Source organism: Lactuca serriola, chromosome 3, assembly GCF_051521515.1.
Source record: "Lactuca serriola cultivar US96UC23 chromosome 3, Lser_US96UC23_V15, whole genome shotgun sequence".
NCBI classification, from domain to species: Eukaryota; Viridiplantae; Streptophyta; class Magnoliopsida; order Asterales; family Asteraceae; genus Lactuca; species Lactuca serriola.
This window is the reverse complement of record NC_136410.1, coordinates 71,855,176-71,879,901: the sequence shown is the minus strand read 5'-3', so window position 1 is coordinate 71,879,901 and position 24,726 is coordinate 71,855,176. Positions and strand designations below refer to the sequence as shown.

At 42.4% G+C, this 24,726-nt stretch overlaps 1 protein-coding gene across 1 annotated transcript; it reads right to left on the bottom strand.

Moving 5' to 3' along the window:
- Window positions 1–21,718: 21,718 nt before the first annotated feature.
- LOC145094506 (amino acid transporter AVT1I-like) lies at window positions 21,719–23,538 on the bottom strand. The gene is made up of 3 exons (XM_079032672.1): window positions 23,405–23,538; window positions 22,714–23,321; window positions 21,719–22,344 (listed from the first exon to the last, which is right to left on the bottom strand). The coding sequence occupies exons 1-3, from the start codon at window positions 23,526–23,528 to the stop codon at window positions 21,823–21,825; spliced, it is 1,254 nt and encodes a 417-aa protein (XP_078888798.1). The 5' UTR covers window positions 23,529–23,538; the 3' UTR covers window positions 21,719–21,822.
- Window positions 23,539–24,726: the final 1,188 nt, after the last annotated feature.

The window sequence follows — 24,726 nt, the reverse complement described above, 5'->3', positions numbered from 1 at the left end:
GGTAAACATTGTGTGCATGCTAGGAGCATGGGACAAGTGTTGTAATTCAAGTAAAAAGTTGATTACCCGAAACGACAAATAATGAGTAATCAATATGGTGATAAATAAAAGGCATTTTATTTATACTCAAAGGTTTGAGGCCATATGTGATTAGTATTATTCTTGTGTTTCACATTTGCATGTTTTGACTTCCAGAATAATTGAATTTAATAAGAATAATCGAATTATTCAAATGGGCCACAGTCGTTCATATGTTGGAAGTAGGTATGAATGAAGATTGTCGTGAATTGGTGTGTGGATTGTCTATAAGGTATTAGACATAAGCAAATGTTTGCTGCAACGTTCATGAGTGCTTATGAATATGATTTGGGCATTGGATTAAACCCACGCTCACTTGGATCACTCCATGAATTGTATGACGAGTGATTGGTGAGACGATAACATCTTATATTCTTGAAACCGAAATGTGTGAGTTGTATCTTGCAAATCAGTTGCACATTGATAATATGTAAACACACTAGTAACTTGGTGTCATAAAACATATTGTTGTGTGTGATTCGGTGAGTAAGTGCAAGCAAGCATTGTATCAAAGTTTATCCATTCCTTTTATCCAAAGTAGGATAAAAGCGATATCTTTGGGCCCCTCGATGATTTTGTGATGACAAACGTAAATGCTCGGCCGGGCTAGGACTAATTTGATTTGTTCAATTAGTGAGTCGTCATAAATCGGGAATCGAGATATAGTACAAAGAGAATGATTTGAAATCATATCTCATATGATATCTATAATGGAGGAATATATGATCCCTTATCTAAGGACACGTGTATCTGATATGATCAGAGTTGACAACAGCTTTGGAAAGCTACGATTGCAGATCCGGATCTGAAGTCATACGCAGAATAGTTATTAGACTTATCCAAGTGGGAGACTGTTGGATTAGTGTCTAAGTCCATAACTATTTTGGTATCTAAGGACACGCTATCTGATAAGATTAGAGTTGACAGCGGCTTTTTAAAGCTACGATTGTTGATCAGGTTTTGAAGTCATACGGGAAATAGTTATTAGACTTATCCAAGTGGGAGACTGTTGGATTAGTGTCTAAGTCGATAACTATTTTGGTATGTACTTGACCTGATTATGAGCATGGTCCTTTTGGGTTGCCTTCACCATAGCAACTTGATAGGATGAATTAAGGAGAGAAAGGTTTAAATATGATTTATTAATATATTATGAGAATAATATATTAAAAGAGAAATCATATTGTTTAATTAATATTAGTCAATAATTAATTTTGTGGCTAAAAGAGATTAATTAAACTTAGGGGACTGATATTGTAATAATAACATAGTTACAAAGTTGGGCTAAGGATCCATTAGATGGCAATGGATGAATTCTATATGGAGATCCATAAAGAAATCGTCCAAGGGCCTTCTGGAATGGTCCATGGGCTGCTTAGGGCTTAAGCAGTCAAATTAGGGTTTACTAGCTTGATAACCCTAATTGCCTAAGTATATAAAGGACCCTTATGGCCCCAAAAACTTGGTGAACTCTTAGATTAGGGTTTCTAGACGTTTTGGGCAGCCTCCTCTCTTATCCTCTTCATCCAAGTTGCTTATTGGTGTTTGTGACTCCATTAGAGGTGCAACACTTGAGGCACTAAGCTTTCTGAAGCCAATCAAAGCAAGGAATTGATTGTTATTACAATATAACAATCAAAGGTAATTACTAAACCCTTATTTCAGTTCTTATATGATAGATCTAGGGTTTATAGCTTTTGATATTCAATTGCATATTCATTAGACAAACTAGATCCAAAAGCTATTAGGGTTTACATGTACACCATAGGATTGATATTTTGCTTAAAACCCATCATTAACACCATACTGAACTGACATTCCAAGGACTCGAATATACCCAAGAGTCCTACCACCTTCTGTTGGCATGACTAACCCCGCTACCTTGTAGCAGCCTAAACCCTTGGAGCGGCAAAATCCCTTGTACACTCTCCCATATGTGCTGCACTAACTTCGGCCTTGCTGGCCTTTCACCCGATGATCAGAATTCATGGGTCTCTTCCCGAGACCCTTTACTATACGCACCTAGCACAAACCCCTATTCTCAAAGCGCTCCAGATCGATCTCGCATCTGCAACCTCGTGGAACTCATATCCATCAGGGTCTAACACCCTACCACACTCACTAGCTTACTTGCCAATGACTAAGTTGCGACAATTGGGACATCCTCTGTCCCCCGAACTGGGTCACAAACTCCTCCCCGAAGCTTCTCAGACTCTCCAATACTCTCACTGATTCGAGTATGGATCCTGTGCTTTCAATAGTACGGGGCCAATACTACCTTCCACATATATCCATACTTTCCTCAGTAATCAGCCTGAATCCTCCAAGTCACTTCCTCAAACTGGTACCCTGAATGCTCGCTAACAGCTCAACCAAACCCACTAAAGCACTTCCTAGGCTTTCTTAGGTTCCCGTACTCACCCAGTCCTCAGCTGCTAAAGGACTTCCCACTAATGTTAACTAGCTACCTCATAAATATAACCATTCGCGACTTAGCATATTCACTTAGTAGCTAGCTCACATTACTAAGAGTACCTTAAAGCACAAAGCAAGCAGCATTCAGAAAATGGAAAATCTAACCAATATATTCCAAGCAGATCAGTCTATCCTCTCGTTAGGGATCTCTAAGGCTCACAAAATCACGCATAACCTAAACAGGCTATCCTATCACTAACTGATTAGTACTAGCATGCAAGTCTACAAGCACATACAATAGGCATATAAGACATCCTCCTAGATCATCAGCCCTACGCTAGCATGCAGTTCTCATAATCATATCATAAAATAACATCTATTGGTATCTTGGGGAAAAACTTACTTGAGCTCGGCCGACTGCACGCATCACACAATTTGTTCTTTTCAAAGTTCTTTTCTCTTTTCAAATTCTTTTCAAACTTATTTTTATGAAAGGGTTTTACTTTTGAAAATTCCATACCAATTTCTTAGTTTGAGTCCAGACAAACCCGGGAGTGTGCCCGAATCCCTCAAACCAAGGCTCTGATACCAACTTGTAACATCCCAAAATTCAAGGCGAAAAATTTCATTTTGATTAAGTTATTATATAAAACCAATAGTATAAAAACATTCATATTAATATCTCATGTCAAGGCCAAAGTGTAAATAATCAAAACATATTATCATAAAACCATACCAAAGTGTAATCTTAAAGATCTCATGTGCGGAAAACATAGTGTGATGCGCTGCGACCAAGTCGGCTCCTCTCCTTTGAAAAAAAGTACCTGCAACACATAACACATAACACGGTTAGCACGCATGCTTAATGAGCTCCACAAAATACCGCACACATATAATTAGCCACTCGAGGCTATAACTTTACTAGACCTTCCGGTCAATGTGTCTCAGTAAAAATTCCGACTCCACAACTCTGGTAGGCCTTCCGGCCCTACCCTGATGACCTTCCGGTCCTGCTCTATTGACCTTCCGGTCCTACTCTGTTGACCTTCCGGCCCAACTCTGTTGACCTTCCGGTCCAAACCCTGTCGACCTTCCCGTTCGAACCAGGCAACTCATAACATAGCATATCACATATCACATATAAGCATGTACAACCTTCTGGTCACACATAATTACCACTCTGGGTAAGGTATAATGAGAAGACTCACTTGGCATTGTTGAAGTCCCGCAGACTCAATCCCGCATTACTGAAGTCCCGCAGACTCAACCCCAACTACTGAATGACAGATTCTCGAACTGTCAACACCAAAATAACACCCAATTAATAATTAAGTCTCACTACATGACCATAAGTACATACTTGGGATAATTACTGCATTACCCTAACCTTGGCTTATTCAAGCCCAAGGCCCAATCCTTAGGCCCAAAGTCAACTAGGAATCAAAGCCCAACATATGGCCCAACCTTCCAAACTGGGCCCAAGCCTGTAGATGGTCTTATTCTAATGCCCAACATCGTGTAATCATTAAGGCCCAAACCCCTTACATAGGCCTTACCGTAGGCCCATTAAATTATTCTAGTTCAATTTCTTTCTCTTGGATGGCCCATTATTATCCCAATCATCTAGGCCCAATAGTAAACCCAAGTGAAATTAGGGTTTCACATCAAATGGCGATTAGGGTTAAGTGTTTCTCACTTAACCCTTTAAGGACTTAATCCATTAATTCCAATATTGCTTAGATTAATCTTTGTCAATGATAATTATTTTATATCTCAAATTATTAAATAATTCCTGTGTGTCCCAATTAATTCCCCAAAATTAGGGTTTTATTGGCATTAGGGTTTTCCAACTCAAATACTAGCCCATTTATCAATTTGTTGGGCTTTTAGGTCAATTAAGGCTTTATTGGGCCTATTAGGCCCACTAGAATGTCATTAAGCCATTAGGGTTTTTTTTTACTAAGTCCATTAGGCTTCATTGGGCCCATTAGGGCTTACAAGGCCCATTAAGGTTTCAAGCACCCCAAACGAATCAAACTTAACGAGGCAAACACACCGCCACCCGACATGGCGGCCGGTGGCGGCAGCCACCACCTTAAGGTGGTGGTTTTCAATTTCCTTTCATTATTCAATTTTACAATTTACAAGGAAAATACAAAAAAGTAAATGCACACACACTACACTAAATAAATACACACCCGCAACCACCCTTGTGGTGGCCGGCAATGGCACGTGGCGGCAGCCACCACCTCACGGTGGTGGTGGTGGTTGTCCTCGATTTTCCAACCACACGAAGTCACGCACAACACAAACACATGCTTCTAATTTGCAACAAACACCCCAGCCACCCACCTGGTGGCGGTTGGCGACTGCAACAACAATGCAAGCGGTAACAACGGCGGATTACGGTGACAACCATCACCTCATGGTGGTGGCGGTAGTTCTCTTGATTCCCATTAGAAAATTAACACACATACACCCAGATTAGCTCCATAAGCAGCCCTTAAAGGCTACATACAAGCATTCAACCACCTACAAGGCGGTAAGAGATGGCCGGAACACCACTGAAATGGCAATCAACAGTGGTTACGACCCAAAACAGATAGAAAAATGGATGAAGGATATAAAAAGTAGCCTCACCTTGAGCATTCCGATCACACATGACTCGAGTCCACTGGTCATAGCTCCGCCTTCATTCTAGGTGGGGGCTTCTCCGACCGTTCACGACTTCACCGGAGGTGGCATAGGAGGTTATGGCGGCATCTGATGGCAGGGTGGCAAGGTTGGAACGGTAGTCAGGCTTCCGTGGTAATAGCGGCTGAGACAGGTCCGGTGGTGGTGGTCGAACCCAGCTAGGCGGCGGTAGTCAGAGGTGCGGCGTCAGAGATTATGGGGATAAGGGTGGGAGGATGGCGGCTGCACTTCATTAGGGTTAGTGTAACGACCCAATTTTCAAGTCCAAAAATTTCGTTTTTAAAACATTACTTAGAAAACATTACTAATTAAAACATTGTTCAATTAAACCATTTTACATCGAAAATCCAAATTGAAATCCACAACATGTAAACAACCAAAATATCAGAGTATCAATCCCAGGGTAAACTCATAAATGCGAAATCAAGGAGTGTGTGTGATGAGCCGCTACCGCTCCTGCTCCTTCCCCTTGGCTGAAGAGGTACCTGAAACAACAACTAAAAAACGTAAGCACAAAGCTTAGTGAGTTCCCCCATCGTACCACATACCATATACTCACATGACATACATATATTGTCAGGCATATCTGGGTGCCCGACCTACCCCTTCGGTCCTTTCGAACGGATACTGCCTAGCATATCTGGGTGCTGGCCTCCCCTTCGGTCCTTTCAACCGGATACTGCCTAGCATATCTGGGTGCTGGCCTCCCCTTCGGTCCTCTCGACCGGATACTACCTAGCATATCTGGGTGCTGGCCTCCCCTTCGGTCCTCTCGACCGGATACTGGGGAACTATTTCTCCCCTCTACTACTACCACATAACATCTATCACAATATCAGAATCTATCTATCATGGCTGGGTATGACCACCCCTTCGGCCCTACCGACCGAATATCTCGGGGACTATCTCCCCTACTATCACTAGCACATAGCATCATATCATACTAGCACATAAACATAACACATGTAGTAGTAATCCCTAGATGAATATCACAGAGACAATCATCTACATACAACTCCTACTGGTGGGCCGGCATTGTGGCCGTAGACCCACCGCTACTGGAAGGTAACTCACCTCGAAGTAGCTGCTGATCTGATCGGGAACTGACTGTCTACCGCTGCTGCTGCTGCTCCGGAAATCCTCCGGATGTAATTCCCACAACATACTCAATCAAACACTGCTAACTTCCCTTTGGGTAAAATGACCATTTTACCCCTAATCATGCCCTAAGTCAAAGTCAGAGTCAACTTTCAGTTGACCCGACTCGCCGAGTTGGCTCTCCAACTCGCCGAGTCCCTACCCAAACGATTGTCTTGAATCCCGTTTCTACTCGTCGAGTTAGGCGATGACTCGACGAGTTCTCCTTCTCAACTGATATTCAAGTCCTTCATCCTACTCGCCGAGTTGTATGAACAACTCGCCGAGTTCATCTTCATCCGATGAACACTTATGCTAAGACTCGCCGAGTTGTATGAACAACTCGCTGAGTCTGTTCTTGATCTAAGAAGATTGCCTTGAACTCGCCGAGTCAGGGCATTGACTTGCCGAGTTCCTCCATGGATGAGTTTGGCATCCAACTCACCGAGTCACACCCCGTGACTCACTACTCACACTCGACACAACGAAAAGGGGACAAATCGGAGACTCGCGAGCAGACTCGCCGAGTCGTCGCCATGCAGTCACTATATATGCGATTTTGCTCGATTCCAGTCCATGCCATTCACAGATCTGGGTTCCTAGAGCATGAATGACACATAAAGTTTCCAACTTTACGTGTAAATACTCACCAATGAGGGATTTAGGGCTCAAAATGCCTCAAAAGGGGTAGATCTAGGGTGAACAAGCAACATGGGTCCATAAAGGCAACGGATCTGAGCTCCTGGAGCTCAATCATGCCTAGATCTAAAGGCCAATCAACTTATTACGAATTCTATTGCACATACAAGCTTGGGGAAAGGCTCAAGAAAGACTTAATGGAGTAATAAGCATAGAATCAGAGGGAAAACGGGTTATACCTCAAAGGAATCACTGAGAGGACACTAAGATGCTTGGCTTCCTTCCCTTCCTCTTGATCTACTCCACTTCCTTCTCAAATCCTTCAAGAACACAAAAAAATGCTTCAACCTCTCAAGGAAATAAGCTTTGAACGAGGGTTGGGAGCTCTGAGGGTGAATGGGGGCTGGCTTGGGGTGGACATGAGGCTTAAATAGGGTGCAAACCCCTGAAACTTAGGGTTTCATCCAACAGCGGTGACTCGCCGAGTCCGGAATATGGACTCGCCGAGTCACTAACTTAAACGTGTCCCAGGTCCCGTCTCTACTCGACGAGTCGGACCTATGACTTGCCGAGTCCAAGGCTAAAAATGGAAAATACTCAAATAAGATTTACGTACCAGGAACCAAGTGCTACAAATCTCCCCCACTTATTTTAGACTTTGTCCTCGAAGTCTGCTGCTCGATCCTGAAACAGCTCGGGGTAATGCTCCATCATCTCGTCCACCGGCTCCCAAGTCCATCCCGAACCCTTGCGGTGCTGCCATTGCACCTTTACGAGCTCCACCCTCTTGTTCCTCAAATCCTTCGACTTCCTGTCGAGGATTGCGATTGGGCGCTCAATGTAGTTCAGACTGTCATCAACCTGAATATCCTCTAACGACACTACTGCTGAATCGTCCACTAGGCAATTCCGCAGCTGAGAAACATGGAAAGTGTTGTGGATCTGGCTGAGCTCGATTGGCAGATCCAGCCTATACGCCACCTTGCCCACCCGGGCCACAACTCGGAACGGTCCGATGAATCTCGGGCCCAACTTGCCTCGCTTCCTGAATCGAATGACGCCCTTCCACGGCGACACCTTCAGGAGAACCATATCCCCCGACCTGGAACTCCAGGTCGGATCAGCGCTTGTCGGCGTAGCTTTTCTGCCGACTCTGAGCAGTCTGAAGCCTACTCCGAACCTGCTGGATCCTCTCGGTCGTCTTGAGCACCACTTCAGTGCTCCCCATGACTCTCTGGCCAACTTCACCCCAGCATATCGGGGTCCTGCACCTCCGATCGTACAACATCTCAAATGGGGGACGGTCAATACTAGCGTGGTAGCTGTTGTTGTAAGAGAACTCAGCCAAGGGAAGATAATTATCCCAGCTACCATCGAAGGCTAGCACGCACGCCCGCAACATATCCTCTAGAGTCTGGATGGTCCGCTCGCTCTGACCATCTGTCTGCGGGTGAAAGGCGGTGCTAAAATGTAAATGAGTGCCCAGCTCGTCATGAAATCTCTTCCAAAACCTGGAAGTAAAACGCACATCCCTGTCCGAGATAACCGATACTGGCACCCCTTGTCGCGCCACGATCTCCCTGATATAGATGTCGGCCAATTTCTCAGCCGATATGCTCTCCTGAATCGGGATAAAGTGAGCACTCTTGGTCAATCGATCCACGATGACCCAAATCGAATCCACTCCACGCGCGGGCCTGGGAAGCTTCGTGATAAAATCCATCGTGATATCTTCCCATTTCCATAATGGGATGTCCAACGGCTGCATCTTGCCATGCGGTCTCTGATGTTCAGCCTTGACCTTCCTGCAGGTCAAGCACCACTCGACGTACCAAGCCACATCCCGCTTCATGCAGGGCCACCAATAATCTGGACGAAGATCCCTATACATCTTCGTCGCCCCGGGTTGAATAGAGAATCGGGACTTGTGCGCCTCCTCCATCAAGATCTGGCGCACACCTCCGTGATACGGCACCCACACCCTATGGTGTAGTGTCAATAGTCCTCAGCTATCATAGTTGAAGGAGGAAACCTGACCCACCACACACTCGCTCTTCCGATGTTCCTCCTTGATAACCTCCTATTGAGCCTCCCGAATCTGCTCCAACAGGGGAGTCACTACGGTCATCCTCATGCAGATATCCCTGATTGGTTCCTTTTTGCGGCTAAGTGCATCGGCCACCACGTTGGCCTTTCCCGGGTGGTAAAGGATCTCACAATCATAATCCTTCACCACGTCCAACCACCGACGCTGCCTCATGTTCAGATTCGGCTGATCCATGAGGTACTTCAAACTCTTGTGGTCCGTGTAGATGGTACATCGAACCCCGTAGAGGTAATGCCGCCAAATCTTGAGGGCAAAAACCACCGCCCCCAACTCCAAATCATGCGTCGGGTAGTTCGCCTCGTGAGTCTTGAGTTGCCTCGAAGCGTATGCAATGACATGCCCCCTCTGCATCAGTACCGCGCCCAGCCCTGAAATGGACACGTCACAATATACCACAAAATCCTCTATGCCCTCTGGCAGGGATAAGATTGGCGCCTCGCACAATCTTTGTCTCAGCGTCTCAAACGCCGCCTGCTGCTCGGGTCCCCACCGAAAGACTACGACTTTCTTCATCAGCCGCGTCAGGGGTACGACTATCTTGGAGAAGTCCTGAATGAATCTCCGATAATAGCCTGCCAATCCTAGGAAACTCCGAATCTCAGTTGGAGACTTCAGAACCTCCCATCTCATCACGGCCTCGACCTTGGCCGGATCGACCAGAATCCCGTTCTAGTTGACAAGGTGTCCGAGAAATTGCACCTCGCGCAACCAAAACTCACACTTGGAGAACTTGGCATACAAGCTCTCCCTCCTCAGGGTCTCCAATACCTCTCTCAGATGCTCCTCATGCTCTTCCTGTGTCTTGGAATAAACCAAGATGTCATCGATAAAGACTATCACAGACCGATCCAGCATCGGTCTACATACGCGGTTCATGAGGTCCATGAACGCAGCAGGAGCATTGGTCAGCCCAAACGGCATCACCACGAACTCATAATGGCCATAGCGCGTCCGAAACGCGGTCTTCTGCGTGTCCTCCTCCCTGACCCTCATCTGATGATAACCCGAACGCAAATCAATCTTGGAGAACCAAGATGCTCCTTGAAGCTGGTCAAAGAGGTCATCAATCCTCGGGAGTGGGTAACGGTTCTTCACCGTTACCTTGTTCATCTCCCGGTAATCTATACACATCCGATGCGACCCGTCCTTCTTCTTCATGAAAAAAATCGGGGCTCCCTAGGGTGAACTACTCGGTCGAATGAATCCCTTGTCTAACAGCTCCTGCAGCTGTGTAGACAACTCCTGCATCTCAGGAGGAGCCAACCGATACGGTGCCTTGGCTATCAGAGCCGCACCAGGAATGAGGTCAATCCTAAACTCAACCTGTCGCTCCGGAGGTATCCCGGGAAGCTCCTCTGGAAAAACATTTGCGAAATCTCGCACCACCGGAACCTCGCTCACCGTCGCCTTACCCGCCTCCCGGGTATCCATCACATACGCGACATATCCTGCGCATCCCTGCTGAAGGTATCGTCTAGCCCTCGCTGCCGAACAGACTATAGGTCCACACTGTCGCCTCTCGCCATGAATCACTAACTCTCCCCCACCTGGGGTCCTGACTCGCACTAGCTGCTGTGCGCAATCTATCACCGCCCCATTGGGGTCAACCAATCCATGCCTGTAATCACCTTGTTCCCACGCAATGGAATGGGAACCAAGTCTACCAAGTAGCGCTCCTCAAAAAAACGCAATACGCAATCTCGAAACACCATCGATGCTCGCACCGATCGATCATTAGCAATCTCTACCTCTAAAGGGAAATCTAACTCGCCCGAAGACTCATGAAACTTCTTGCTAAGCGCAAGGGAAACAAATGATCGGGATGCACCCGAGTCGAACAACACCTGAACTGGGATGCCGTTCACATGGAACGATCTTATTGCATACATATACATACGGAGCACATATCAATATCATAACATCATAAAAATAAAATAGAGGGAAAGAATCATACCCGTCACCACATCGGGTGCGGCGCGTGCCTCCTCGGCGGTCAGCTGAAATGCCCGGCTCCTCACCACTGGAGCCTCTGCCTTGCCCTGCCGGCCATCTGTGATCCGCAGGGTCACTGGAGATGGCGCCTTCACCGGCGCTGAAACTGTCAACTGGGGGAAATTGGCCTTCTTGTGGTCCCTCTAGTTGCAGTGGAAACACAACAACTCATACATTTGAATAACTGCTGTCGGAGCAGTGCAATCCCTGCTATAGTGCCCAGACTTGCCGCACTTGTAGCAGCCTGATGATCCCAACCTGCACGCCCCCTCGTGCGTCTTGCCGCATTTCCTGCAGCGTCCCCGTCCCTGTTGGCCTTTCGGCCCCGCATCTGATCCCTTGGGCTTCTTCCCCGAAGCCCCTCCTGACTGACTCTCTTCTGCCTTCCGTTTCCGGATGTGCTCCAAATCTATCTCCCTCTCCCTCGCCCTGGCAATCATGGAGTCCAAGGTGGGGCAAGCTGAAAAACTAACGTGCTCCCGGATATCAGCCCGGAGCATGTCATGATAGCAGGTCCTCCTCATGTCCTGTCACTCCTGAATGCCCTGAGGCGATCCCGACTGGCCAGATGCCATGTCACTCCTGAACACCCTGAGGCGATCCTCCATCAACTCGATGATCCCTTCCTTGATCGACCCGAAGATAATGGGAGTCGAATCAAGGATACCCCTGGTGATCTCTAACGCGATGAACTCGCGTAGTCCCTCATCTACCGGCTCGGAACCTGATCCCGAACCTGACCCTTCTCCTGAACCGCCATCTATCGGCCTCGATCGAAGTACCACCATTCTGCAATACATAATAACAATCATTAGTTATACCGATACTTCCTGAGGGATCACTGCTACTTACAAGTTCCTTGGTCTTATCTTGGCCTTCCTTGGTTCGGGTACGGATCCTCTGCTTTCGGTAGTACGGGCCCATACTACCTTCCACATCTATCCGTACCTTCTTTAAGGAATGCCTCGACTCCACCAGATCCCTTTCACTATTGCTGATCACTGCTATACTCATCCTAGGCTTGCCCTAGGGAAATCTCTGATTCTACTCTATCCAGTCCTCAGCTGCTGCATGCCTCCTTGTAATGCCAATTAGCCATTACCCGAATACCATCACATGTGACGAGGCTCAGATAATCCTTCGAGTACCCGACTCGTCCCTACAACGGTTGGACTCAAACAAGAGCTGCACAGTAGGATCAAATCCGGCACTCTAAGATTATTCAACCCTGATCACATGTGACGTGATCAGTATTTGCCTAATGGCTAACTCCCATTATTCAGAGTCCCACATAGCACGAAGCAAGCAGCATTCAGACAAGGGTAACAATCTCAATCAACTCTATCTGCTTATAGGAACTATACTAGCATAAAATGCTAAGCTCATATCACCAGGCATAACCTAATCAGGCTATCCTACTCACTGTCTACTCAATACTAGCATGAAATTCTCATACAACTGAAACACATAAAGCATGCACATAAGGCATCACTCCTAGATCCTTAGTCCTATTCTAGCATGCTGTTCTACAAAAGCTGATAAACATAACATAAACTTGTATGGGTACTTTGGGGATTACTTGAGCTCGGCCGGTCGCGCACATCACACACTTCGTTCTTTCTCAAAATTCCTTTCTCAATCTTTAGAAAACATTTTCTTTTGGAAAATCTTTTAATCCCTCGATTTGAGTTCAGACACCCCTGAAGGTGTGTCCGAATCCCTCAAACCAGGGCTCTGATACCAACTTGTAACGACCCAAATTTCACGTCCAAAAATTTCGTTTTTAAGACATTACTTTGAAAACATTACTAATTAAAACATTGTTCAATTAAACCATTTCACATCGAAAACCCAAATTTGAAATCCACAACATGTAAAAAACCAAAATATCAAAGTATCAATCCCAGGGTAAACTCATAAATGCGGAATCAAGGAGTGTGTGTGATGAGCCGCTACCGCGCCTGCTCCTTCCCCTTGGCTGAAGAGGTACCTGAAACAACAACTAAAAAATGTAAGCACAAAGCTTAGTGAGTTCCCCCATCGTACCACATACCATATACTCACATGACATACATATATTGTCAGGCATATCTGGGTGCCCGACCTACCCCTTCGGTCCTCTCGACCGGATACTGCCTAGCATATCTGGGTGCTGGCCTCCCCTTCGGTCCTTTCGACCGGATACTGCCTAGCATATCTGGGTGCTGGCCTCCCTTCGGTCCTCTCGACCGGATACTACCTAGCATATCTGGGTGCTGGCCTCCCCTTCGGTCCTCTCGACCGGATACTGGGGAACTATTTCTCCCCTCTACTACTACCACATAACATCTATCACAATATCAGAATCTATCTATCATGGCTGGGTATGACCACCCCTTCGGCCCTACCGACCGAATATCTCGGGGACTATCTCCCCTACTATCACTAGCACATAGCATCATATCATACTAGCACATAAACATAACACATGTAGTAGTAATCCCTAGATGAATATCACAGAGACAATCATCTACATACAACTCCTACTGGTGGGCCGGCATTGTGGCCGTAGACCCACCGCTACTGGAAGGTAACTCACCTCGAAGTAGCTGCTGATCTGATCGGGAACTGACTGTCTACCGCTGCTGCTGCTGCTCCGGAAATCCTCCGGATGTAATTCCCACAACATACTCAATCAAACACTGCTAACTGCCCTTTGGGTAAAATGACCATTTTACCCCTAATCATGCCCTAAGTCAAAGTCAGAGTCAACTTTCAGTTGACCCGACTCGCCGAGTTGGCTCTCCAACTCGCCGAGTCCCTACCCAAACGATTGTCTTGAATCCCGTTTCTACTCGTCGAGTTAGGCGATGACTCGACGAGTTCTCCTTCTCAACTGATATTCAAGTCCTTCATCCTACTCGCCGAGTTGTATGAACAACTCGCCGAGTTCATCTTCATCCGATGAACACTTATGCTAAGACTCGCCGAGTTGTATGAACAACTCGCTGAGTCTGTTCTTGATCTAAGAAGATTGCCTTGAACTCGCCGAGTCAGGGCATTGACTCGCCGAGTTCCTCCATGGATGAGTTTGGCTTCCAACTCACTGAGTCACACCCCGTGACTCACTACTCACACTCGACACAACGAAAAGGGGACAAATCGGAGACTCGCGAGTAGACTCGCCGAGTCAGATGAATCGACTCGCCGAGTCGTCGCCATGCAGTCACTATATACGCGATTTTGCTCGATTCCAGTCCATGCCATTCGCAGATCTGGGTTCCTAGAGCATGAATGACACGTAAAGTTTCCAACTTTACGTGTAGATACTCACCAATGAGGGATTTAGGGCTCAAAATGCCTCAAAAGGGGTAGATCTAGGGTGAACAAGCAACATGGGTCCATAAAGGCAACGGATCTGAGCTCCTGGAGCTCAATCATGGCTAGATCTAAAGGCCAATCAACTTATTACGAATTATATTGCACATACAAGCTTGGGGAAAGGATCAAGAAAGACTTAATGGAGTAATAAGCATAGAATCAGAGGGAAAACGGGTTATACCTCAAAGGAATCACTGAGAGGACACTAAGATGCTTGGCTTCCTTCCCTTCCTCTTGATCTACTCCACTTCCTTCTCAAATCCTTCAAGAACACACAAAAATGCTTCAACCTCTCAAGGAAATAAGCTTTGAACGAGGGTTGGGAGCTCTGAGGGTGAATGGGGGCTGGCTTAGGGCGGACATGAGGCTTAAATAGGGTGCAAACCCCTGAAACTTAGGGTTTCATCCAACAGCGGTGACTCGCCGAGTCCGGAATATGGACTCGCCGAGTCACCAACTTAAATGTGTCACGGGTCCCGTCTCTACTCGACGAGTTGGACCTATGACTCGCTGAGTCCAAGGCTAAAAATGGAAAATACTCAAATAAGATTTACGTACCAGGAACCAGGTGCTACAGTTAGGGTTAAGGAACTGGTGGGTTATCGCTATATACTCGGTGCCCTCAAATCTTATTTCCATAATGGCATAAACAGTCCCTCTCCATAAAATTCTTTCCAAAACAGCTCCTATATTTACTTATTACACCCTTGATCTTATAATTCTTTTCATTATTAATCCAACAGTTACTAAACAGTCCCTCCCCTTCAATTTAATTTCAAATGAAGTCCATAAGTTACCATTCATCCCCTGACTTCAAAATCCTTTATAAATGTAACATCCCAAATTTCAGTGAAGAAGAAAGGGAGGTGCTTGTGGAGGCTAGGGTTTGGAGTTCAAGCTTAGATCTGAGTTCTTCAGAGGGAGGAGCTTCACTTAGAGGTAAAAAGATCAGAACGTTCCTCTTTATTTTGGTTTGGTCTTTTATGGACCATTTCTAGGGTTTAAGTCCCAAAGGTGGAGACTTTATGAGCAAAAGGGGCTCCATGGACCTAGATCTGTCCCATTTCAGTGTTATGTATGTTGTTGATCCATAAAAATCCTAGCTTGGTCGTCATTAGGAAGTCATGTTTGATTTATGGGCTTTAAAGTGTTGGACATGGAATGATTTGGGTGTTGGTGACTCTCACAGCCATGCAAAGGCTTAAAGTCACCAACTTTATGGATTAAGAGGCTTAGGGTAGTCAGATCTGGGAGTTGGACGTGTGTCTTAACCATTTAAGACCCCAAAAGTAAAGGAGCATGTGACTAGGACTTACGCGGGGCATAATCCCAGTACGCGCAGCATAGGGGGTCGCGTTCCCCGATTCTGTGAGGTTGCCGGGTACATCCAGCGTACAGGTTTGGTACGCACAACGTAACCAGCAGAGTTGACTTTTAGGGTTTGGTCAATGTTTGGGTCTTTGAGCCATGAGAGGGGTAAAATGGTCTTTTACCCTTCTGAGAGTGCTAAGAGAGGGATTAGTCTAGCCTTGAGAGTTGTATTGATTAGAGTACCTATTCCATGTGATTAGGCGGAGACTAGACCAAATTTTTACCGAGTTCGAGATATCCGAGTTACCCGAGGTGAGTCTTCTCACAAAACTTTACCTAGAGTGGCAATTAGAGTTATATGACAGAGTATCTTGTATGCTATTTATGTGATTATGATACACTCTATTATTTCTATGTGATTTATGTCGTGTATGTTCCAGAGTTTATAGAGTTAGAACCGGAAGGTTCACAGAGTTAGGACCAGAGGGTCCACAGAGTTATAACCTCGAGTGGCTAATATGTGTAATATGTGGTATTTTGGGGAACTCACTAAGCATTTATGCTTACAGTGTTTTGTGTTATGTGTTTCAGGTAGCAGTGAGGATCGCGGGAAGGCGTCGGCATAATCAGTACACATTATAGGAGTTTTTATACATTTTGATATTGGGATGTGTTTTATGGATTTGATATGTGATACTTCGAGATTTGAGAATATTTATGAATGAAATTACATTTTAAAAAGTGAAAAATTGTTTTGAAGTTTACGTTGTTACAATAAATCAATCCGAAAATTGTATTTTTAGCCCCTTAAACTTTCAATTATGACTTTTTAACCCCCGCAACTAACTTCTTGCTACACTATTCCACTTTTAGGGCTATTATGCATTTATTACTTTATTTATTTATTAAATAAATAAACGGGGTATTACATTATGACACCCAATGCGTATCAAGGAAGCCACTGTCATAAAAGAAGACGACACACCCTTGCGTGTCATAACCTTATAACGCGCATTCACAACTCGCAATGCGTATCATTAAATCTACTACCATAAATGAAGATGACAAGTATTTGCGTGTCATAAACTTCAGCTGCCAGTGATGATACACAATTATGACGTGCATCTATGTACGCATTTATAACGTGAAACACATGATAAAAAAAAACAAATATATACCAAAACATTTAATTTCATTTAAATGTCAAACAAGTTATCTAACATTACATGTTAAACAACACTACATGTCAACACTAATAACACTTAAAAACATGCTTTTCCCTACATTTGGACCACCCACTATTCCTATATCAGCAACCAACTTTTGGTCCAATTCCAACCACCTGTAAAAGAACAACATTATAAAAGAATAACATTAGAAATGATTAATGATTAAGTGTTATGGAAATTGATTGAATGATTTAAAAAATTGAAAGTGAACCTAGAGAGAACAGATGCATGAGCTTTGAAAGCATGGAGATAATATTAAGAAAAAGTTGGAAATAATATTAATATTTAATACCTTTCTCTATGTAATCACAATCGGTCAACCTTCCATCATCTGACATTTGAAGCAAAGTATGTGTAATACTATGTGTAATGCTACCAAATCCAATATTGATCAACTTGTATTCATATATTATCATAATCACCAAAAACTATGTGTAATGCTAGCAAATCCAAATAGAAACATAGAGATATTCATAATTGTCCCATAAACTGCCCTTCATACACTTTAGCAGATTTTGGAGCTCCTTTTAAGGTGATTCCTCTGAATGTGTTCCCCTTCACAAATAAAGACTTGATAACTTGAACATAATGCATCGCAAAAGAAATTGTTCAGAAAACAAAGAAATCATGCAAGTTTTCTAAATATGTCACATACATCGAGTGGGTCCAGGGACAATATGTGTTCCATAGGTGCCCTTGTCTCAAGGTTCATCAAGTGACTATATATTTAGGGTAGCATTAAGCAAGTTAGTTATAAGTAAGGATTAATTATGAGAAGGTATAAGTAAAGAGGAAAGCTCATCCATGATAACTTTAATATCCACAGGTAAATACTTGATATGCCTCACTTTCTGCATATGGAAGTATGATGATATGCCCATCCATGTCTCAAGGTTCATCAAGTGACTATTTCACCCCATAACTTCCAATAATTCCATGTGTTAATAAGAAAGAGATGAAAGTATGATGATATAGAAAAAAGAAAAGGAAATTGGACAATGGAAAAACATGGAAAAATGTCTTACAGATCCAATACGTGACCTTTGTAGATGTAGTCATCGTTGTCCTACTTTTTTCTCTTACTAGTCTCTTCAAGTGTCTCATCAACACCTTCCTCCACATCAAGTGGTCTTAGAGTAGTCTGTATGTATGTTGCTTTTAGAGTGGTCATCCTGAAGTTCATCTTATCCTTCCAGCTCCTGAAATCAATACCTTCAAACTTCTCTAGTTTTGCGAACTTCATGGTCATATCACAGACTGATTCACCCATCTCCAGAAACAGAGAATATCAGTTCGATTGTTAGAAATTGGGTAGGGTTTATAGTGGAGATCAGGATACCCATTGGATCATGTAAACACTTTCCGAGCCGATATTTCTACCCTATTCCAGGGCTACATAAAATTCAGCCAAGGATAACCCTAAGGGGACACTTACGAATCTAGGCACATAAAATGTAAGCCAAATTGCTAGAGAATTATGAGTTCGTATGAAGAAAAATGAGAATGAAAAGGTATATCCCCCTTCAAAGAGCTGATCCGCTTTTATAGAAAGCGAGATGTAGGGTTTCGTTTTTAGCGTTGGCCGTCATGGATAACTTCGGAAACAAATCAAGGGAATCTAGAATTAATGAGGAAATCAATGGTTTCAAAAACTGAAGATCCTAGTCAGTTTTACCATAATCGCCCTCAAGACTTCGATTTTCCCAGCCAGGGGCTCTGACCCTTGAACCCCGCTAGGGGCGTTGCCCCTAGATCTCGCTAAAGGGGCGTTGGCCTTTTGGAAACCCCGAACACAGGGCACTGCCCCTGGACCCCCGACTTGTCGTCGAACCGACTTCTAGTTTGATCTTATACACGCTTGCACTCTGCACATGTAACGCCTAGTTTCGGGAATGTATTTTTAAAGCAATTCATCCATTTTTGAAGGGCAACTCGACGAGTTGGGAGCCCCAAACTCGTCGAGTAGAGATCCGAAGGGACGCGGGGGTTTTATTAACCTACTCGACGAGTTGAGAGCCCCCAACTCAACGAGTAGGACTGCCAGAGTGAAACCCTAAATTTAGGGTTTTACACCCTATTAAGCATCTTAATACTTTTCCCCAGCCTCATTCACAGCCTCCATGTCCCAAACCCTAGCCACGAAACCCTAATCCTTCTTTGAGTGTTTTGAGCCATTATTGTGTGTTCTTGGTGCTTTCTTGTGGTTTTGAAGGAGAAGGGACTTGAGGAAGGAGCAAGGAAGTGAAGGAGAAGAGTAGATCTAGAAGTAGAGCTTCATTTACGGTTCACTTGAGGTATAAAGCTCTTACCTTGTTCATTGAGTGTTTAGATCTAGTTTTAGGGCTTTTTCTCTATGTTTTGGCTCAATAGTGGTGGTCTTTAGGATTTGGGTGTCCCCTGTGGTAAGAACATTCAGATCTAGAGCCTTTGAGGGACTCCATGGCATAAAGGTGCCAACTTTATGGCCATGGGAGTCCATTGCAACTTGTGAACCACCTTTTAGTGCCTTTTGAGCTAAATAACCCATGCATGGACGTAAAGTTAGCAACTTTACATGACATATTGACCCTAGACGACAAGATCTATGGCTTGGAAGCTTTGAGCTCAGCAGAAAGTGACTTAATGGATATAGACTAAGGGGAACTCAACGAGTTGTTTATGAAACTCGACGAGTTGGTTCGTGGTCCCAACATTTTCTGTTTACTGAGCAAACTCAATGAGTCTAGAAGATGACTCGACGAGTTAGCCAAGTTTTCGAGGTTTTCAAGATGGGAGGACTGGATGAGTCCAAAGAAGGACTCGACGAGTTGAAATGAAAAGTCCCGATTCGGTAATAAGGAAGAACTCGACGAGTTAGAGGGTAACTCGACGAGTTGGATCGCGGGTTCGAGGTTCTCTGATTTATGGAACCCGGCGAGTTGATGGACCAACTCGGCGAGTTCATTCAACCAAATATTGACTTTGACCAAAGGTTGACTTCGACCAGGGTGTTGACCTTGACCTTGACTTTGACCTAAGTTGACCCTTAAAAGGGTATGAGCATGAAAGGGTAATTAACGAATATGTTTATGTGTAGGAGTTTGAGAGAGATTGATTTCAGAGCCGGAGCCTTTGCAGTTATTTCCAGTTATCGAGATGAGTTACCTTCCAGTAGAAGTGGGTCGAAGGCACCAATGTCGGCCCACTAGTAGGAGTACAGTAGATATGATTGTCTTTGTGATAATCATCTGGTGTGCCACTATCTGTTATGATTTATGTTCTAGTATGTTATGATATTATATGAAGTGGTAGGAGGGGTAGGATAGGCCCCCGTACCGATCGGCAGGACCGAAGGGGTAGACCAACACCTAGATATGTTACACAGTTACCGGTTAAAAGAGACCGAAGGGGGTAGGCCAACACCCATATATTTTAGGCATTATGTGATCGTATGGTATGTGGTATGATGGGGGAACTCACTAAGCTTTGTTCTTACGGTTTACAGTTTTGATTTCAGGTACTTTGTTTTCAAAGCACGATTGCAATGCATCACACTATGTTTTCCGCACATGAGATCATTGGAATTATACTCTGATATTGTTTTATGATGACATGTTTTGATTATTGATATACTGGTTTTGACATGGGATGATATTATGAATGTTTTTATACTATTGGTCTTGATAACAACTTATTTAAAAATGAAATTTTTTGTCATGAATTTTGGGATTGTTTTACGAAGCCCTTTAGCCCACAAGTAAATTTTAGTTACACAAGATGTCCTAATGACACTAAAATCATCAACAAGATTTAAGTTGGTTAACATAAGTCATATTAAATTTAAGACCAAAAAGAATTTCATTGATCATATTATACGTCATGCATCATGTCAGTCAATAAAAAATATAAAGTGCTACTATACATACCGCTCACTCATATATATTGTCAAATCATAAAGGTAAACACACATTATTCTACTCACAGGGGGAGGGGGTATACAAATCAATTTACGGGTACATATAGATTGACCTAAATATATAATGTGTACTGTCAACGGAGGCATTCAAGTCTCATATAGGAAGAAAAGTTTATAAGAAAATTTCCAAAAAACAATTACATCAAATAACATCTTGGACTTCATTAATATACCAACTTTCAGACTTTTTAATAAACTAATATTATAACTAATATGATCTAGTTAATATTGAGCAAGTTGGTATCATAATAAACTAGGTAGAAGACGCATGCATTACATGGGTTAATTAAAAAATTAAATATAAAGGTCTAAATATTTAAGAACTTTAGATTTATAAGAAAATAAGAAAAATAATGAAGTATTAAAACTAATTTTTTTTATCTTTTAAATTTAAATAAATAAACAAAATAAACTAATGAGCTTTAATTTAGGAATTTTGAAATAACAAGATAAGTCAATTAATGAAATTGATATTCATTTATTACTACATTTATTGTAATTATTATATTAAAGTATTATGTGAAATTTATTAAAATAGAAAAATCTATAAAATGATATGTGGAAAAGAAATGAACTCAAAATAAGCACAAAATGACATTTGACAAATTGAATTAGAGTATGACATATACATAAGAATAATTTTTTTTTGAAGTTCATGTTTCAACTACTTAACTATGTGATTATTTTCACTTAAGTTGGGAACCGTTTTTTTTTAACACCAGGACTATTATAAAGAACTAGTGAGAAGCTAGAAAGGATCTGTTACGGTTGAGGGAAGACAACATGACATGACCCAATATGTTTATGTTACTTAAGTTGTGAACCATGACCACTTATAATCCTTAGTTCCTTACAAAAATCCCTTGATTGGAAACTCGAATTACAGGAAGGATATCGAGTTCAATTCATTTAGTTTTAACCTCATTCATAATGTTTGTTAATGCCGTATAAGTACCCACCACTGCAACAAAAGTTCCAATAAGCAAGATCATCAAAATCAGCATCCTTTCTATTCCAAATTTCTTGAACCCTGTTGTGATCTTCCAATAGCACAAACATGGAAACAATATCGACACATTAATGCCCAAAAATGCACCCATAAATGCCATCACGTAGCCAAAATAGGGGAGCAACAATGCCACAATGACTGTGCATATCACCAGGCATGTTCGGATTAGACAACTCATCATCTTGCTTTCTCGAAATGGAAATGTTTCTTCTACTGATGTCGCCATCGGTGCTATAATTAACGCGTATTTGGTTATGGGGTTCATCAATGTCGTGTAAATTGCTATTTTTGAACTTATATTTTTCGTGGGAAGATTTAGCGTTACTTGTGATGCCAAGTGTTCCCCGAACATCAAGTAGCCTAATATCGCCATGGATCCATAGCTTATGGTGCTTAAAATAAAGCAAACAACTAGAACCTGCAATCATAGATAAATATCCTAAGAATACATATGTTATTTTATTTTTAATATTCTTTTTATTAATATTTAACGGAGTAACATCAATTCTTTCAGTTATTAATTATGAACTTAATACCCTTCATTCCTATTGATCAAACATGGAAATACCTTTCTGCAGTAGCAAGGTATAAGTTTTAGTACGTATAAGATGATATGAAATTTTGAATCCATATAAACATGAAAGAAGTAGGATAGGAATCTTTCATTCCAATTCCTTTTTAATTCTGCCAGAATCTACCAAACAAACACGCTCTTTGGGTTTTTTAGTTATTGGTAGAACAGATATAGTGACCCAAAAAAAAAAAAAAAAAAAAAAAGAATACTAACCTTGGGGAATTGGGACTTGTCCTTCATGGAATTGCATAGCGTTGGAAAAACAGCATGACCACAGTAACAAAAAGTAAACAAGCTTACCGCAGTTGGCAACCCATTCCAATTCCAGAGTTCCCCTCTCTCATGGAATCCAACTCCATCAAAAGCACCACCCCAAAACACAGCCAACACCAGAATCACCGATGCAATTACCCCGCCAGCAGAAACATATGCCAACACCCCCAAATTTCTTAACCAAGTTGTAGGCAATACCACAAGAGCAGTCCCCAAAACAAACCCTTGTTTCCCTCCAATTTTCATTCCAAAAATATCAAAACTTTGCTTTGGAAATAGCTTGTGTAAATTGTCACCTTCCATAATTAAAAACTCGACTGCCACCAAGAAAAGCTCGAGGTACATGAAGCTTGAAATAATAACCCTCCCTTTTCTCCCAAATGCCACGTGGCCTATGTCGGGGTAGGTTTTGATGAGGGGATCTGAATCCATGCATCTTCTAAGAAGTAATCCTGTGTAGAAACATAAAAGAGCTACCAAGAGTAGTAAAATTATGCTTAACCAACCACCTTGTGAGAGTGCATATGGTACCGAGAGTATCCCGACACCTGAAAGTGAAAAGATAAGATTTTAGTTGAGAGATATGAGATCATGCATTAGTTAATTACAAACTTTTTGTGGGTATATCTACCAGATAAAGTGTTGACTCCATTGAAGCATGTTCTAAGGAAGGTGGTGCCTTTGGTTGGTAATGGTTCATGTGACTGTGAATGTTGGTTTTGGCTCTCCATTCTCCCGACATTGTTGGTGTCCATTTTTGGTTGGGTTGGCACTCACAAGTATTGTTTGTTTGTACGAGAGGGCGAGAATTATTTATAAAGAAACTCGCAATAGTTAATTCAAGATTATGTGGAAAGTTGCCATGACTTTAAGATTCTCTTGATTTGGCTTTTCATTTTAATATTTATTGTTTTTGAACAAGGTCCCTATTAAGGGTATTTTTTTTTATGATCGATAGATTCCCGCGGTTGAAACCACCGATGGCAGCCAACCACCTCCGCTGCCACCTACAACAGCTCCCGACCTCTAGCAGGCGGCAATCCTTCTTTAAATAATGAATCATATTGTTTTTTGTTCTAGACTTCCCACTACGCCATTGGACTACATTCATGGTGGTAGGAAATTTATAAGAAAGATTACTCATAAATTCTTAGTAATTTCTAACTATAAAGCGAACAAACATAATTAACCCTACATTCTGATTGCGTTTGTAGTATTCCCAAGTTTATAGTAGTTTGTTGCCACCCTTATAAGTAAAACTATAATTAGAGTTGTCAATAAATAGCTAACAATTTACAATTCAAACTTAATTCGACTTGAACTTACATATTCACCAATCAAAACAATTGTTAGAGGTATGTTGATGTGTACTATGATAAGTAATCTTGCAATTTACAATCCAAACTTAATTTGACTTGAAGTCACATATTCACCGATCAAAACAATTATTGGAGGTATGTTGATGTGTACTATGATAAGTAATCTTAGGTAGCATATTTACCTTTAATATCTTGGGTGTCACGAAGTCTACTCTAATATATATATATATATATATATATATATATATATATATATATATATATATATATATATATATATATATATATATATATATATATATATATATATATATATAGAGAGAGAGAGAGAGAGAGAGAGAGGTAGGTTCAAATGTTTCTCACATCTATTTTGTGCTAGAATGCACCAATAGAAATTTAGTATTAATTATATGTATATTAAATGCTATCCATACTTATAATTAATTTTTATTGAAACTAATTAAATTCATCATTAATGTTAACAATAATATTCTTTCAAAATGAATTCATATCTAGAAGAATGAAAGTGTATTTCAGCAGAATGAGAGTGTATTCTAGTAGAATACACTATCATTCTTCATATTCCATGCAAATTTATTGTATTTTAAGTGAATGAGTCCTTAAATAAAATACA

What these genes read in the sequence shown, in the direction of transcription:
- LOC145094506 (XM_079032672.1), bottom strand. Translation starts at nt 23,528, where the DNA reads ATGGACACCAACAATGTCGGGAGAATGGAGAGCCAAAACCAACATTCA. An exon ending in TGGAGTCAACACTTTATCTG is followed by an intron (nt 23,322 to 23,404) that starts GTAGATATACCC and finishes TTTCACTTTCAG; the next exon opens with GTGTCGGGATACTCTCGGTA. An exon ending in ACAAGTCCCAATTCCCCAAG is followed by an intron (nt 22,345 to 22,713) that starts GTTAGTATTCTT and finishes CTATGATTGCAG; the next exon opens with GTTCTAGTTGTTTGCTTTAT.